The following is an 18,804-nucleotide window of genomic DNA, read 5'->3' on the forward strand; positions in this document are numbered from 1 at the left end:
TTTTTTTCTTTAATAGGAGTTTGAAGTTTGTGAAATCCTTATGGGAAAAGGAGAATAATTATTTTAACCCTGAAACCTTAATCACTACCGTGGTTGCATTGCTGTTACGAGCTTTATTTGATGCAAAGCTTGACTCTCTAACTCAGAATTTGATAAACTGTATCTACTATCCCAACACCATTAAACAAGACTCTCACCAAGCTGAGCTGTGGATTCAAATACCAGCCTTTGAGTAGGGTCTGACATAACTTAAACACCACAGAAATTCTGTTCATAAGCTTTAAAAGACAGTATCTACATGGCTGCATATTGTGTGGCAATATCAGCACTAAACACCCCATGATGTGTACGGTATTCTGCAATCCAGAATCACCCATGAACTTAAACACAACTCAATGAGTCACTTGATCCATCAAATTCTATCCTTATTAAAGAATGAAATTCACTATATAGATGATGACAGAGCTACCTAGTCTTTATTAAACATGTATTACCAAAAGCCCTCAAAAGCATTATATATTGATCAAAACAGAACAGATCCATTTCCTCTAAAAGACTATGAAACTTATCACAACTATAATTCAGCTATGACCCTCAAAAAGAAGACTTTATTGTAATAAAAACACATACATTACTGTGATAATAACCCATACTTATACCCATCTGTGAAAGTACTACACATGTGAAAAGCAGCATGCGCAGGTTTTTTTAAGTCTGAAGTAAAAAATTGAACACATCAACTAGATTAAAAAAAAGAAAAGCCCAACTCTGGAACAAAGCAGATAAAACAGAAAATAATTTAATGATTTAACAGAAAATTGGTGGTAATAAAATTACTTATTACTCAAGAAACAGAGACAAGGCAGTCATTTACCTTATAGACATAAAGATATTCTCTTAAAAAAGCTCCTTGCTGGGCTGGAGGTTGTTTACTGTCATTGATCAAAATATGCCTGAAGGCAGACACAGCGTTGTCCAGCTGACGAAGCGTAAAGGACTGACGACCGATGGTGAAGTTAATGTGGTCTTCTGCAAGAGACCAGCCCTTCCCTTTGTACACCTGCATGGCTTGACAGTAGCAACGTAAGGCATGTTTCTTCTGCAAGAAAAAAGGTAATTTGTCAAATTATCGTTATCCACTGACTGTAATTATAACATTACAAAGACTGAACAGTAAGTCAGAAAAGTACTTTTTACCACATCCCTGCCACTATGTGAACTGTAGTGTTTCAAAACTGTGCCTCAGAATCTGGTCAATACTAATCTAAGCACAGAAGTGCTTGTTCCTACAGTACAGAGCCTGGCCTCCAGATTAAGTTCACATTTTCAAAGACTATAGCAACAGGCAGTAAGTTAGAAAAACAAGTAAGAAAAGATTACTTTTAAAACAGTGTTTGAAGTTCCTTTAGGACTGGCTGCTAAAGTCTACAGAGCTCTACTGCCAAGCCTCAGGACACAAGCCAGATTTAATAGATTTCATGCCACCCAAACTGAACTTTCAGTGTGATACTTTCAGCCAACTGTTGCACAGCATATATGTATCTGGGACAAAAATCCATGCCAAGAAAACCAACAAAACACAGCCCTACACAAGAAAAATTACCAATCGTCATATCAGCCACTGGGAGATAGATGGTCTGATCCTAGTCAGCCACATAGCTCCTTCCTTGCACATACCACAGGACCCAGGCATTCAATCCCAAGTCTAGGTATTGAACAGCTGTATAGATATTCACTGTACAGGTAAGTCTCAGCTTCTAAAAAATGGCAATACCATTCCCTTATTTACAGCACTAATGGGGAAAAAATCCAATATACATTCACATCGGTATGGTGATGACAGCAGAGTACAACCAGTAAATCCTTAACATCAGCACATACTAGTGACACTTTAAAATATGGTATTATGGTCTGCAGCTAAACAGCCTGGCTGATTTCTCTTCAGTAGCATTTTATATCTTCATACCTCTAAGGAAAAATAAAACAGCTACATTTCCTGTAACACTGAAAAAGTACTTCTTGGAAACCAGAATCCCTACAAATATTATACAAAAACAACAAAGAGAGCTGTTACACAAAGTCAAAACTTCACAAAATGCATTCACTTTCCCAGACAAAGGAACAGGATATAAAAGAATGAATACATGAAAAACTGCTCAATAGCTTCCTGTCATTACTGTTCTGTCATAACAATAGACAGGAAAACTATTGCATGAAGAAAACCAAGGAGGGGTTGAAGTACTCCTATTCCTCACATCACAGAAGCCAACAATGCAAAAATGCTTTTCCTAGTCCTTACCAGGACAGTGAGACTAGGTAGGGTGGGAGAAAATCCACAGCCACGACCACAGGGTTTTGTTCAAAACAGCTCCTATTCCTCACATCACAGAAGCCAACAATGCAAAAATGCTTTTTCTAGTCCTTACCAGGACAGTGAGACTGAGATTGGGTAGGGTGGGAGAAAATCCACAGCCAAGACCACAGGGTTTTGTTCAAAACAAAATTTTAACACCTTGGTTCTCCTGTATTATTGTCTTGCAATAACAACCCCAGCAGCATTCAAGCACAAGCTATCTTTACAGTATGTATCCCACAACTAATGCAAGAACAAAGCACAAAAGTTTTATCCAAAAAAGTATATCTACCACTGTTAGAGCTGCCTGCAAAGGAATGTGAATGGGAGTAAAAACAATCTGATCTGTATTGCTTTAACTGCCACTTAAGTCTAACACCCACAGAGATGCTTTGGTTTGTCATGTAGTAACTGCTCATGCACCTGCACCTCCAATAAAGAACATGTATTTAAGTCACCAGGAAAAACAAATATCTAAATTTTGCTATTATTCTAATAAGCTAAATTTAACAAATAATTATCTCCCACAATTCACTCTTATCTCAAGAGTCAAAATATTCCTTTGCCTAAAAAAGCAAAATTACTGTGTATAAAATGAGACCCAGAAATGAAAACACATATGACTTAAGTTTCAAGTCAGCGATCTTCAGCATTACTTCAAAAACAGAGGTAAAAGGCTAGGATGACCAATCCAGAAATCATTTTCTGAAGACTGTAGAACAGAATACTGCAGACTAACACAAAAGTGTCAGAAGCCAAGCATCTTTTTCCAAGACTAATGACACACTTCACATATTTTTCAAAGTGCCTAATACCAGGCATATTTTCCATATGGAAAGATAATACTTACCTGGCCTGCTTTACTAAATCTGTGGCCAGCCAATATCATATGAAATGCAAACTTTCTAACCATGGGACTTTTCATGTTTATAAAACAATGGGCTGCCTGCTCCAACAGGAGTGCACTGCGAAGATCTGAATCCTGTTTAAAAGGAAGAAAGAAGAATTAGCCTGAGTTGAATAAAACCATAAAGGTAACAGTGGTCTTGTTTTAATGCTAAGAGGGACAGTAAGTTTTAAGAGTTCTGTGAAGCTGAAGATTATTTTATATGCAAACATTATATACATATGTGAGCACATAAAAATAAGACTAAAAGTATTTTTCAATAGTATTCAATACCATAATGTTCTTATTTATTCTAGTGAAGCATATATGAGCCTGTTTCAGTCTGAGCAACAAAAGAAGTATTTTCTGCTTTTTCAGTTACTCAGGCTACAGTTCCAAACACTAACCATTACCTCTGAAGCACTCTCCCACCTTTTCCCCTCCCCTTCCCCTGCAGATATTAAGGCTAAAACCAAAAAATAAGACCTCTACCAGAGGTCTTGAAAAATGACTAAAAAATACAGGGAGCAATGAAACTTGGTGAATTTTTATCACATGAACCTTTTAAACCTATTGATTTCTTAATGTACAATTTCTTACTATTATATCCTTCTCTTCTGGCAAGACACAGCTATATTACTTTACCCAACCAGAAGAGAATCTACTTGATTTTACCACAGCTGAACTCCACGCTATCAGTGATGCTCAAGTATGTATCTTGACTACAAATATACTCTGGGACACCAATATATTATCCTGTGAAGATTTTCCTTGCAACTACCAAAATGCTCCACAGGCACACTACGTGGAATTTTAAGCTGTAAAATGACCGTGCAGAGCTCACAGTATTTAAATTCCTCGCTTAAATATCTTAGGCTGCTCTTGTAAACACTGCTAGAAAGCTTAAGTTGAAAGGGAAAGAATGAAGCTACAGAGACACTTGAGAAAGAAAATTACAGAATTAAACAGATTTATTCCATGCTTAAGTAGTCCAAGGAAGGTCTCAGAAGCATCACATTTGGTGCAGCTGACCATGAAATCAGAATTACCAGTCAGACTTTCCTCCAAGCTTTAAAGGAGATGCTACACTATTCCTGGAATTACATTTTCTTCACTCATTGTAAAGCAAGACAATTCCTGGGTTAGAAGCTGACCCATGCTTAACTTCCACCAATTAATATCATAGAAGTGTAGAGTTTCACTTACACAGCAAGGTTCAAATGATTCATACCAGCTGAGCTACAGTAATCTCTTAGCGGCTTAAACTACAGAGAACTTTTGATTATATATGGGGTAACATCCATTATGGCTCTAGCAAGCCATGCTAGCACTTTTAACACTTGAGTTTGTAAGCAGATGTCAAAGAAAATTAGTTACAAAGCCAAAGATAACATATTTAGCATGGTTAAGGAAGTCAAGCAAGTAATTTGACTAGAAAAAGAGTAACTGTACTAGTTCCTTCACTTACAATGTACACAGTTTTCTTCACTTCATGCTCTATACCTGTTCATTTGCTACCTTTGGCTAGAAAATATCAGAAGGTGAGCACAAGAATCAGAAGGTAACCTAGAAGTGTTTGGGTAAGAAAACAAATAGTGAGAAGGCAGAAACGGAAAAAGCTATTAAGTTTTACCTCACTGGTCAAACGAATCAGAAGAGCAGCTGCCTCTGAATATTTGCTTTGACTTTTTAAGATTTCAGCACTAAGCAGTACACAGCGTTCAGCCAGAACCATGTTCCTAAAGTAAAAACATGCATGTATTAATAAACATTTATCAAAATAAACCTCAGAGAACTTTTTTTATCTCAAATCTTACTGATTTCCTGCACATGGCATCAGACTGAGGTTCTGTTGCTTATTCTTCTTAAAGCAAATACATGAAAGTTCATGCCCCACGAAACAACCACATACAGATTGATACATTAAGTGTCCAATCCTACATACAATCCAATAACAGGAACTTTATTAAAGTCAAAGCTGGAGAGCATTTTCTAGAACAGTATTGTATTTGTAAGAGTACCAAATAAAATGATCTGATAAACAGAAGTCCAACAGCTAGAAGCAGGTTGTACTGTCAAGTTGTATCTATGTACCAGGTGCCCACCAAGCTGCTCTGACACACCCCCTGCCCAGCAACACAGGGGAAGAAGATCAGACTAAAAACCTCATGTGCCAAGAAAGGGACAGGGAGATCACTCACCATTTAGTCATGGGCAAAACAGACTTGTTTTGGGGAAGTTTGAATTAATTTATCAGCAATTAATAACTGAACAGCACAGTGATAAAGAAAAGCAGAAATAAAACACCTTTTCCTGACAAATCCTCCTTCCCAGGCTGAAGTTCACTCTGAATTCTTCTACCTCCTCCTCCCCACAAGCAAGGCAGGGGAACAGGGAAAAGGAGCTGTGGTCACTTAATAACATTTCTCCTCTGCTGTTTCTTCCTCCAAATCCTTCTCCCTTGTTCCAGTGTGGGGTCCCTCCCACAGATGCAGTTCTTTAAGAATTGCTCCAGCATGTATCCTCTTTGCAGTGTACAGCCCTTCAGGAACTGTTTCAGTGTGGTTTCCCCACAGGTCACAGCTCCTGACAGCAACCTGCTGTGGCACAGACTCTGTACAGACTACAGCCACCTTCAGGGTACACCCACCTGCTCTGGCATTGGGACAGATGCTACAGGGTAGATCCCTGCTTGCCCATGCACCTCCATGGGCTGCAAGGGAAAATCTGTTTCAGCAAGGTCTTCACCACAGGCTGCAGGGAAGTCCCGCCTTCTCCTGACCTTGGTATCAGCAGGGCTGTTTCTCTCATTTTCTCACTCCTTTCTCACAGCTGCTGCACAGCTATTTTTACCCTTTCTTAAATGTGTTATCACAGAGGTAACAGCAGCACTGCCAGCTTGGGCAGCAGCAGGTTCATTTTGGAGATGAGTGAAAACTGGTTCTGCCACAGGCAGCTCCTGCTGTCTTCTCACAGAAACCTTCCTTGCAGCCACCCCATTACCTAAAAATCTACCAGGTGAATTCAATACACAAGTTTAATAAACACTCTGTTAAGAAGAGCCCAGATCTCCTTTCATGCTATCCTAAATATGTTAGTTTGTCTTACTCCTTAAAATGTTACCATCATTCCGTGATCATCTGGCACTATTACTGTTCAAGGCAAGAAAGTTAAGCCACCAGATCTTTTAACTCTCACTGTACAAAGATCAGTACAAAAGTAAACAACATACTTGCAGATATCTCGATAGGTCTGAATTGCTGTCTCCATATAATGAGCAGGATACGGCCTAGGAGCTCCAGGCTGAAGAAAAGCTGATACTGCCGCCATTTCCTACGAGAGAAATTCAGTAGCGTCAATGTTATGTTTTTCAACAAATCATAAACCTCAAAAGACTGAGGAACATGTTTCAATAACTATTAGATTCAAGATCTTCATCTAATCAGTTACTGGCATATAAAAGTATACAATACACTGTAACTGATGAAAGGTTTAATACAACAGACTACTTATGGCTCTGCTTATAATTAGCCAGAGAGTTAGACACCAGTGTTGGCAGCTGACAGTACTCCCAATATTGTGCAGAAGAACTGATTCAGTACAGTTTTACAAATCCAAAAGAACTTCCTGTTATCAGGAAGATTGTTCCTGCAAAGTAGCACTACCATGTACTTTAAAATGAGGACTGTTTTTTGAGTTTTGCTTAACTGAAATTACATTAGGAGCTCCCAAGGAAACTCTAGAAAACATGCAGTCTGAACTTTTACTTCTTTTCTCATGGATTGAAAATATTACAGCAAAGATTTTCTGAAGGAAGTAAACACTTAAACTAATAGATTGCAAAAAATCTGTTATTAAGACTGCTTCCATTCATTAAGAAATTAAGATTTCTTAATATTTTTCTGCTTATTCAGATTATCCAAATGCAGAGCAAATTAATGAACTGTAAAAACAGGCATTTCAGTAAAAGTTTTAATCAAGATGCAAAGATGTACAATAATGCTTCCATGGCTCTGTGAAGCAGAGTTTCAAATTTTAGCAAGTTAACCAGACTAAAGTTTACAACACATATCTTCTAAAAATTGACAGAATTACTCATTTTCCCCCATACTCCCATTTATCTTTTTGAAAATTACTTTAGTCATAAACACCTTCAATCTTAGGAGAAAATTATGAATGAGTTGGTGTTTAGAGTGAAATTCAGTAGCAACATACTCAAAGTATAGCCTTCAAGTTTTAAGTCACCTGAAAACAGGTACAATACCATATTTATAGTGACAGAGTCCTGAATTTCTGGCAAATAAGTATTTTGCCTAAAGTCTAAAACAGGTAGTATAAAACTATTTTATGTCTGGCTTTGAGTTATCAGTTTAAAGATAAATTTTTCTGGAGGTTGCATTCTAGGTTTTCTCCTTTCCAAATTTTAAGAATTAACTGTCCAGTTTTTATTCATACCTTTATTCCCTTCCTATAACAGCAGAAAACAAATTTTACAACACCTTAGAGTTTCCTAAATATATGCAGTCTATTTGGGGAGACCCTTACAAATTTGGAGGTGGAGGAAAGAGATTGCATTTTGTTACCTTCCGACAAATGTTAGAGATTATTAGAAAAAGTTCACAAAATGTTCATGTTATATGAAGTACCAACCAGTGCTCCAGCTGCATAAAGCATTGCCTGATCATTTAAGAAGTCCTTCTTTGCTGTATGGTAACAGCTATATGCAAGTTCATAGTGCTGCACCAAAAAGCACAAGTCTGCCATCTTCCGGATTTGAAGCTCTGGCGCCTCTGGTGGATACCTATAAATACAAATATTTAAATTCAAAGTCATCCTCTCTCAGCCTTGCCCCAAAACAGCCAAGAAAAGTGAATCTGCTTCCTTGTCACCACACGTAACTTGGTTTCACATCCCACTTTGACTAGCAAGATTCATTGTTGCAGTAACATTGAAAGCACACACTCCTCTTAGCCAAGAAATACTGAAGCCCTTTTATAACTACCATTGAAACTTGAAACTGCTCAGTCAGATTAACCATTAGAGCTAAGCAGAACTGTATAAGAAAGAAAAAAAATAAGACTTTGACTGTTCACTTGGCTTCAAGTTGTTATTTCTCCACATTTCTCTTGAAATAAATAAGTCCACTAAAAACTATGCTTTATGCCAAAACACTGTGCAAGTTCCTGTCCTCTGCAAGCATCAATCTAATTTTTGGTTAATCCAATGCATATGATTCACTTCAGTGATAATCAAATACATTTTAACAAACACTTCTATGTCAAATGCTGTAGGAAGTGACCTACACTTACAAGTTCAAAACAGAAAGCTGGAATTAGCAGCACTTTGATTATGAATCCAAAGACACACAACATAGACATTTGAAGCTGTATGTGCATGTCAAGGACATTAACCTTGACCAGACAATGACCAAAATTATTTAGACTTCTGTGGTCAAGACAGTTGGAGAGTGTTTTTCAAGATTATACTCCTAATTCACAGAGGGAATTACCAAATCATACAGAATTAGTATTTTGGTTACACTCAAAACTTGGTTTTAGTGTATGCCAAGACACAGGTGCAGTAAGTATGAAATTCCCTTTAGTTTAGCTCTTGAACACATTCTCTCAACAACATACTCAATACTCTGCTGGAACAAATTGCATAGTTACATAAGCAAAAACACCTATACAGGGGGTTTGGCTGTAATGAGAGGTGGAAAAGCTTGTACAAATTCTTAAAAAATCCCTCATGACAAACCATAGCTTCTTTTTATGACTACTACTCTTAAAATCATGTGTTCATATTAACTTAGAGAGCTTCATTGTAAATAGAGCAGGCAGATTACTCTGCAATCTATTTCATCCCCTTCTTCTTTAAATTCTGCTACTCCTTTATTGTACATATTCAGGCACAGTACTTCCCATGATTTTTGTAACTGAAATCATTCACAACATTGCTGGTTTAGTTCACTTTGCAGAACACCATCAAACACATGCTTTCCTTCCCGCCCCTAAAAAGGCTACATTTGCAGTTTAGAACTAAAAGTAAGGACTGAGATTACTTACAGCAAACCAGAAGTATTCTTGAGCTCATTTATGCTTTTCTCTGGAACCTTGCTGCCACTAAACCATTTTTTAGTAGCAGAAAACAGTGATCGGCTCAAGCCTTTCCTGGATATTAACTGGAGGAAGACATTGAATTAGAGCACTACATTGCAAGAGATGTAAGTTAAACTAATATAAAAAGCCAAGTTTCATTATGGCTTTGTGAATTGATTTTTCTTCCATAAAACAATAAATAAAAGGAGTAAAATGACTAAGAACACTTTCTTAGAATTAATTTCTGACACTGAGACAGAAGTTCATATATTTATATTCATATATTCAGAATTCGTATGTTTATTTTATCTCAGTTGAGGTTCACTATTCTTTCTGTAAAGTGGGGAAGCATCCATCTTAAGACCTTGAACATTTGATACACCTGTTTAAAAACTATATATATTCTAAGTAATTAGAATATGTAATTTTGGGTAGTAGTCCAACATAAAATCTAGACCACTTATAAAATAAAGTACTTCACTGTGATGCAAATACTTTAATGCATGACCTTGACTGAACACAGACATGCTATTAATCCCACTTCCAAAATATCCTAGCTTGAGAGAAGCATATTCAGCTGCAAAACTGCTGAAATCAACAGAACTACACAATTCAGGGTGTCCCCTACATTTCTTCCCTGTCAAGTAGTAACTAAAGGATACGGCTTTTTTTGCAAATTATTATTGACTAAACAAATTTCTTAAATTTAGTTGTGTATTCTGATGTTGAAATACTAAGTCTATTTTGTTCCCCATGCCAGAATTATCCAAAAGCATAGAATATTACGATTCAACAGATTTCCCTGGAAACAACTCACTCAGGCTTTCACCAAGAAGCCACGTTGCACTGGACCTGTTGATACACACTAGTTCTTGTTTTTTTAAAAGACAAATTAAGCAATAATGAGAAATTTTCAGTTATTTCTCTTAAATCTACTAACAGTTTTCAACAAGACTGTTGAATTTTTAGATGCAGAAGGGAAGTAATACTGTCAAAACAGATTTCTGGATAACTGGATTTATACCCCAGCCATTTTCCCTTGTTTTAGCACAAAGTGTTTTTAAGGGTAAGCTGACCTGATCATTGAGCTGTCGAATTGTTTTCTCTATGTGTGGCAAAAGTCCCCGAAATGTGAATTCCTGTATGAACTGCCTAATTCGATCGTGATCTGTCAGAGTTAAACAAGCACCATGAGGTGTCCCAGAATTTGACTTCTTCGAGTCTTGAAGTGATGTAGAAGCCTTCATGTAATCAGTGCTATCCAAACTGCCACTGGGATGATCCAGTTGAAGCGGGTGAGTCTTAAAGTTATTTGACAAGCCATCTGTTCAAAGATTGAAATAAAAGCTCCAGTAAGTATAAAGCTACTTAAATATTTTTATTAACCTACTTCAAAGCTTCCCTTGCTCAGAACTCTGGAAAGCAAAGCAATTAGCCAACTGTTCTGCACTACAGACCAATGCTGAGCAGGCAGCAGCTGAGCACTGAGTATTGCACCATTCCTGCAATTCTCAGAAAGCTCAGGGAATCTCAAGAATTACAACATGACTGAATATGTATGGTTTTGGTTCTCAACTACAGTGCAAAAAAAAACCTCCAGTATGCTGACTAACATTAACAACTTTGAAGGGAAGCTATGGAAACGTTAAAATCAAAATAAAGCATTCATCAAAGTTGGAATTGCAGCAATTACTACAATGACTCCATTGGTTCATTCTCTTTTCTTCTGCTTATGTTTTAAGGTTACAAAAACAAACAAACAAAACAACACAACAAAAGAAAACCTAATTTTCCACGTCCTTCCAAGCAATCATGATGTAAAACAACTTCCTCCAAAGTCCTCTTTGTTCAATGAGACGGGCTACTGACCACTATTGCATTTAGCTCTCTGAAACAGACTGAGACACTGCTTCACTCTAAGACTTAAGCAGTTCTCATAAGAAAACCAGCTTGCTCTATCTGGCAACAAGGAAAGCTGAGCTGTGAAAGCAAATCTTCATTGGATATTACTCATGAAATCTGATCTTGAGTTTGCAAAATTCAATTGGTAGCTCCCAGACTACATCTGGGCTGCAAGGCCTTACAGAGATGGCAACTGTAGGGTCCCCTACGCGTGCTAGGTCTCCACATGCCTTTCAGGTGAGATATGAAGGATCTGGGCCAAGGTAGGCCAGGTAATGCAGGGTACCTCACTTTTTCCCTATTTGGTGATACCTTTCATCTGAATCCTACACAGTTATCTTGATTAAGTTAATTGCTTTTAAGGGTACAATAATTTGCACTCAATTTCATTTACTATCCTCTCCCATCCACAAGGCGAGTTCTCAAGCAAGTGTTTCCAAACAACTTACAAACTAAGCGCTCCCTTAACATTTACAAATTTAATACCAAAACCAAAAGCAAACTCCAAAACCTCAGCTTCCAAGTTATAGCAAAGCATACAAACCAAAACTTTCATTATTACGAAAATTGAACATTTAATCCTATGCTATTTTCACTAATTACCAGAGTTTGCAGACAATATGCTTAGACTTAAAAAATATGAGCCCAAAACATCATTAGCCATCTCATTAAGGAGATGTCACCAATCCAGTAGGTCAGTACCACAGCATTTTTCTTTGAAGACACTTAGAGCATTAAAAAAACCATTACTCTTAGTTGCCTAAGAGACCATCTAATTAAATACTGCCCTAGACAAAAGACAGTTGTGTAAATGCTGTAAGATCAAGGTTTTCATAAAGTTACAAAAATACCTTTAATTTCACTTTCTACGCCATCTGATATCAAGTGATCAGTATTCTTGTTTGAAACAACAGTATAATCTTCATAAGAATCCTGCCAGAAAAGACGGGGGGGAAAAAGTCAGAACTTGAAGACTACTCATCCACATACAAAAGCCATTAAACAGTAATTGTCAATTTCAATAAGTTAACTGAATTACTACAACAGCATGTTTGCTCGTATGTATTAACTTCTCTTAAGTAGTTTCTGAGGCTTTAAGATACTGTCTTATTTTAAAGATGAAAGTTATATTCACCAAATGAAGCAAGTACCTTCTAACTTGCTCAACAGTCTTCCCTGTCAACCAAAGTAACTCCAACTCTTGCACAGCAATGCCTACAGCAGCAAAAACATACTCTCTAAAGCAGTTCCTGAATAAACTCGCACACACAAAGATCTATATTGCACAGTTGACATGGGACAGAAATAAAAAATATCTGATTAGTTTATGGTGGACTGTAACTCACTTGTCCTCTTAGCTTATAGAATATGGAATGTTTTGACTTTTCAGTAGCAGCTGATGCCAAGAATGGCTACCTAGAACACACAGCTACATTTGGTAAAGAAATACGATTCCAGAAACCTTTCAATCATAAGGAGTTATAACTGCAAGTCAGTCAAAAGCAAACTCAAAAAAGAGTATTTCTGGTTCTAAAGCCAAAAATACAGATATTTATGGCAAACTCAAAACACACTATCCCTTGCAATCTTAGCAGATGACAGACCAGACTAGACCCACAATAAGTTATTACAAAAACCACACATACTCCCACGAAACACACCCAGACTATTCAGTGAAGTACAGAAGACCCAGGGGAAAAAATTTAAGACTGAGGAAGACAAATAAAAATGAAGGTAGAAAGTTACTATGAACAGGACACTTCTGAGGACACTTCCTCTTTCAGCTCTTATTATTATTTCTTATTTATTGTCTATTATTTCTGTGCCCCTGTCAGTTTATTTCAGTCCAGTATTTCAGTGCACCTTACTGTCAACTTAAGTAGCACAGAGGACAGTTCCTACTGAGAACTCATCTTATGCCCTCACAAAAAGTCACAGCTGTGTCAGAAGTGTCTGGACTGCCTACTCAATCTGTAGAAACACATACATAACACTAAGGTGAAACTTAATGCAACTAAAATGGACTTTCACAAGCACGATAAAATCTGTTTTTAGAACACTGTAATACCTGGTTCTGGATAGTGTTTTTCTGAAGGTACTGACTCCAAGGATCTGGTATCTGTTCGTCTGCTCCTCTGTTAGACACCCGAGAATTTATTTTCAGCAAATAGCAACCCTGAGTTCCATATCTCTGTTTCATCTCTTCATAAATGGAGTCAGCTCTGAAACAATAAAACAGCATTTATCCTGTCTTGGTATCAAACTAACTTTAGAGTGTGTACTGCAACAAACTATTTTAGGCTATTATCCATAGTGCTTAAAAGGAAAATTCTCCTATTCTTAAAACAATCCATTATGCAAGAGTAAAACCCAAAATCTTTGAGAATTAGTTCAGAAAGCTACCAAAGAAAGCACCTACCCCAAAAGCTGGGACTGATTAATTTCATTTTACATGAACAAAAGAAGATCTAAAAATACTTTCAAATATCTGTCTTGGTAATAGCATACTGACTTGTTGGATCCTGTTGCATGTCTAATCTCAACAGAACTTATCAACACAAATATTTTGGCCAAAGAGCTCATCTGTAAGCTCACTGAAGGCAGATGACCCACCTTTGTTCTTCTCCTGTGCTTACATCATGCAGTAACACATAATATTTGAGTGTGTTTGGTATAAACCACTTGGGATATGAGTATTCACTACTGTGCTGAATCCGATGTTGTTCTTGGGACAGCTTCAGGAACTGCTCCACAGGGTCAGGTTCACTAGAAGAAACTACCAGCATACCTGAATTCATTAAGGACATATACCCAAAGAACACAGGGACACCACTGATCATAGAATAAAACAGGAAGTGTATAAAATAGAACAGATTAGTACAATACTTCGGCTTGCAAAACATGCTATCACAGAAGTATGTGCAATCAGAATTTGGCCTTACTCTCAATAACAAACAATCAGTTAACTAACATCTGTAAAATGAGATGTAACAGGAGTTTGCTCCAATTCTGACAGTATATCTAAGTTTAAGCTCCTACATGATAGCCAATTTAAGATTTTAGATATAGACCAGATGTTCACATAGCAAACATGCAGCTGAAATTCATCCCCACTGTATTTTAGCTTTCAACTTCCAAGGAGAGTTGGGGCTTTAAGCTATCACCTGAACAACAGTGATGACCAGCATTCATAAACACATCAACAACACCTGGGTAAAAAGCAGAAGTGTTCAGATTTTTACCTCAATGCAACTACATAATCATTAATAAGGAACATCCCAGCCTGCTACATCTACTCACCAAATCAAAAGACATCACTTCAGAGAAGCCAGAAAGCAAAGTTATAATTTAAATGTTATTAAAATTCAGAAGCCAGAATCATTATTTTGCAAAGTTAATTCTGCACAAGTGTGGCCATTATAATACCTTACCACTATACTGAAATTATAATGTTCAGTACAGAATTTGGAACAGTGTCATAATACCTGCAGTATCATAATTACTGTAAGCTTAACACCAGCTACGTCATGAAACAGTGATTATTCTCAATTTCCCTGTAGACAAGCAAATTGAGCTCTTACTTTGGTAAAAAAAAAAAACAAAAAAAAAAACAAAAAAAAAACCCTAAAAAAAAAGTGAAAGCATTCAGGCATCATTCCAGTCTTTCCAGACTTCTTTTTATCCAGCATAGCTCAAAGTTCACCAAATTTCCAAAATATCATCTCCCCAGCCTCCACCACTCCATCTGCTTACAAAAAGCTATTAAAAAGCAACAGATGCATCCCAAACACACATTCCTCTGCTGTAGATAAGGGATGGACAAAAGATACCTAAAGAGCTACAGCAGAAAGTGTCTTAGGATGATGGAGTTTCATTTACAGGTATTGGCTCTGAGCTCACTTTGACACAAAAAGAGCGTGTAGAAAAGGAGAAAAAGCCCCAGTACAAACACTACAAAAAACTCAGGCCAAACAGTCACAAAGAAAACCCTGACGCCCTTATGAAATCAGTCTGTATAGTCAGACATAGTGGAAAAATACATAGGCTTCAAATCATAATTGTGAAAGAGTTACTGCAAAATTTTCAGTGTCTCCTACATTACATTTTGTAATAGCCTTCCCTGGAGCGGCCTGTAATGTTCAAAGGATACATGCAACATAGTGGTTTAAGAATTCGTGATCAGATGCAGGCATGGACTGAAGAAAGCATTCTCTGTAAGACTCAAACCAAGGAGTAGTAGCTGAAATACACAATAAAACAGGACAAATTAGACTATTGAGTGAAAATTGTTTATCCATTAATGAAAAGGAAGTATGAAAGACTACACCTGAAAGTGAAGCCTGCAAACTCTTGACAAGGTTTGCATGGCAGGGGAAAGAAGAGGGAACAGTCCAAGGAGAAAGTATTTTAGATGCAACACAAGTAGGAGAAACAGTAACACTTGAATCAAATCCTGTGAAACTGAATGTGAAACTGAAAAGCACCTTAAGCACCACATTCCTCACCACTGAAGGCTCACTTGAGTCCTTGTTAAACCGACTACTCTTTACCACCCCTTTAAACACGCAAACACTTGGCAAAGAAAGAAATAAATTATTCTAACAGTCATTGAATTTCTGGGCCAGGTATGTAAGAACTGACCAAGAAACAAAATTCATTTTTGAGTATGTAAAGGAGCTAAGGATTACCAAAACCCTATGCTGCCTGTTTTCTACAAGTGTTGACTTGGCTTGACAGCAGTCCCCTTCCCATGCCTTGCTTAAACAAACAGTTCAGCTGGCAAAGATCCAAAAAGAAAAAACCTCAGATCCAAGTTGTGCCATTAATGCCTAATATTTTAACCTGCCATGTTCAATACCCTTTTACAAGAGGGATTTCATTTTCCTAAGAGTAACAAATCAAGGGAAACTAAGGGTGTCTGGGACATCAAAAAAATGTGAACATAATATTGTCCATTTCTTTCCACTCCAGCTATAGGTCAAACAATGAACTATTATTTCTTCTTTTAAGCATATTCTATTATATCTTTACTCTCCAACTCCTTTCCCTTGAGTGGAAAACAGACTCTAGAGCAAAATCAATTCACTTTCAATAACCTGATTTCACACTGAAGTAACTGGAATCCAGTGTCATGTCACCTGCTAGAAAAACTAGAAAACAGTAACTAGTAGAGAAAAAAATCGTTAAGAAAATCTGAAAGTATTTTCTTTATATGACCCTAAAAAATGCACATCGCTAGACTTTAGTAAATAAAAATAAAATAAAAGCAAATAAAAATTTCTAATGCATTGTAATGCTCTCATGCACCCCCTCATAAAAACCAAGCCGAACCACCACTCTGATTTCTTAAGCTAACTTTAGGAAACAGGTTCATTTTTATGTTGAAATTATCTTGTATGGCAGTTTAATTTAACGCATTTGTTTAACCCTACATTGTCAAGCCATCTTAGATTGGCTTCAGACACACAGAAGTCAGATACAGCCACACTTGAATTCAGTCTAGCAGTCAGCACATGTCACATTAAAAAAAAGCCTAATAGGAGACAAACCTCCAGCTTTTGGTTACAGCCTTTCCAGAAACTGCTCTCTGAGTACTCATCTAGGATATAAAAAGCTCTTGGCTTTACTGAGCCCTACATGCAAACATGCCAACTATTTAAATTAAGGAAAACACAGCTTGTTATTATGAAAATCAAGCCATAAGAAAGTGACTCATATGCATTTTTCCCATGTATAACAAGCCATGCAGTAACTCTGGTTCAAAGTAAACACTGTTAAACAACCTAAGGCAAAAAGTTTTCACTTCTGTTTTACAGCTGAGTCACAGAAGAATTAAAAAAACATGTGTTTTTTAAAATCTGACAGTTACAAACAGGGAAGTACTACTTTGTTTTGTGGACTGGTTCCCCTGCCCTCTTTTTTCATTAGGCCTATTTAAAAACCTTGGAAACAGCCTCAAAGGCAAGTGGATTCCCTCTAACACAGCAACATTAACAGGATTCACTTGAGCATTTTACAGAGCTGTAATCACTTATCACAGATACTTGATAAACATACAACACACTCAAAACAAAAGCCGTATTTGAAAAAAATTTCACAGCTGTAACATCTCATAACACATTTCAGCAGTGCAGACCAGCACTGTCATTCAGGTCTATACACTTGGCATTTTTCCAGTATGCTGGAACAGAATTGAAGTTTTGGCAAACTTGTTAACACGTTCAGAACTTATTAAGAAAAAAAAAAAGTAATATGTCTACATAACAGCTTAAGAATGAAAAGTCTACTTAATGAAGTTTTGTACCCTTTAGGCATTTAGTAGGATCTGAACAGATACTACTGAAAGGATAGCTATTATTAACAAAAGGCATAAATTACATTAATATATAAAAATTAAAAACGTAAAAACCTGGCTCTTATAGACCCCAATGCAGAGCCTTGAGAGGTCAACAACCAATGTGGATCGGTAGCAATAAGTCTCATAAACTACATAAAAATGTATTAGAAAGCTTTTTTTTTAAGGATCATACTCCAGAAAGAGTATCAGTATAGCAGAGACATATGTGCTCCAAGTACAGTCAACAGCTGAGTTCCAGCTTAAAAAGTGTTACTATCCCCTGAGAAAGACATTCCCCAGAGAAGCAGAAAGTACATTTGAAATACAGCACAGTGAAAGTATACAGTTCCATAGGATCAAACAATCCAGTGTTTTTAACAGGATCACGTAATTTACCACCGCCACCCTTACTGATTGTATGGAAAGACCAAATGATTTTGATTAACAAGAGTAGAAATGTGATTAAAAGAAAAATTAAAACAACCACCACCAACGATTTTTCAGTTAGGGGAAAAAAATGGAGGAACACACATCTACGTCCAGAAAAGTGCTGAACAGTTGTAGCAGATGGTAAGGAAAGGTGGATGGGGCACATGGAAAAGGAGTAAAGGGCAATTTGGCAAATCGGCACCAACCACAAAAAAATACCTGAATAAAACGTGGATGTGTTCAGTTCCATCAGTGTCTCTTTCCAATTACTGTACCAAGGAACACTAGCTTTAACTGAGCGATCTGATAGAAAAAACATGATATTATTATACTAAAAAGGGTCAGATGCAAACACACTCTTGGCTTTTACACTCTGGTAGCGTGAAGGAGAAAAAATCTACACCATGCAGGCCCATGAGGGGCATTGAGGAGATTTGACTCCAGCTAACCTTAACCATTAGTATTTCAGGCTTCTCAACATTTGACAATGTACTTCAATGGAAATCAAGATTAATTTCTAGTTCAGACCCAATTCCAGGCTTGTACAAAAATGGAAATTCTATCAAGTAGCAAAGACTTAAGCTGCATCAACACTTTATTCCTATTTTACTAGATGGAAGATACTCTAAATCTAAGGCACTAACTTGTGAGAGTTCCAAGCCTATAGTCCTAGTTAAAAGTACCTGAATATATTAGTTGCCCCAACATTCTCTTTCATCTCAAACATATTCCTCCAATGCCTTATGCCAGCATTCATATCATGCAGCCCTGAACAAAGAGGGAACTGATCTAGTAGAAA

The 18,804-nt window shown here is 37.0% G+C and overlaps 1 protein-coding gene across 5 annotated transcripts in view; it reads right to left on the reverse strand.

The window, feature by feature from the left end:
• The window catches only part of TRAPPC8 (trafficking protein particle complex subunit 8), a 51,945-nt gene that overhangs the window by 25,077 nt on the left and 8,064 nt on the right, over nucleotides 1-18,804 (reverse strand). For 2 of the 5 annotated variants that reach the window (XM_041477645.1, XM_041477644.1), the window contains exons 3-14: nucleotides 18,225-18,308; nucleotides 15,390-15,479; nucleotides 13,853-14,027; nucleotides 13,308-13,461; nucleotides 12,091-12,172; nucleotides 10,414-10,661; nucleotides 9,305-9,420; nucleotides 7,890-8,040; nucleotides 6,472-6,572; nucleotides 4,873-4,978; nucleotides 3,204-3,335; nucleotides 875-1,099 (exon numbers count right to left, since the gene is read on the reverse strand). In XM_041477645.1, coding sequence (XP_041333579.1) covers nucleotides 875-1,099; nucleotides 3,204-3,335; nucleotides 4,873-4,978; nucleotides 6,472-6,572; nucleotides 7,890-8,040; nucleotides 9,305-9,420; nucleotides 10,414-10,661; nucleotides 12,091-12,172; nucleotides 13,308-13,461; nucleotides 13,853-14,027; nucleotides 15,390-15,479; nucleotides 18,225-18,308 — 1,664 coding nt within the window. The remainder of the gene's footprint in view (nucleotides 1-874; nucleotides 1,100-3,203; nucleotides 3,336-4,872; nucleotides 4,979-6,471; nucleotides 6,573-7,889; nucleotides 8,041-9,304; nucleotides 9,421-10,413; nucleotides 10,662-12,090; nucleotides 12,173-13,307; nucleotides 13,462-13,852; nucleotides 14,028-15,389; nucleotides 15,480-18,224; nucleotides 18,309-18,804) is intronic. The other 3 variants (XM_041477648.1, XM_041477646.1, XM_041477647.1) reach the window with 2 other exon arrangements.

The sequence above is a fragment of the Pyrgilauda ruficollis genome, unplaced genomic scaffold (genome assembly GCF_017590135.1).
Source record: "Pyrgilauda ruficollis isolate IOZ18807 unplaced genomic scaffold, ASM1759013v1 scaffold41, whole genome shotgun sequence".
NCBI classification, from domain to species: Eukaryota; Metazoa; Chordata; class Aves; order Passeriformes; family Passeridae; genus Pyrgilauda; species Pyrgilauda ruficollis.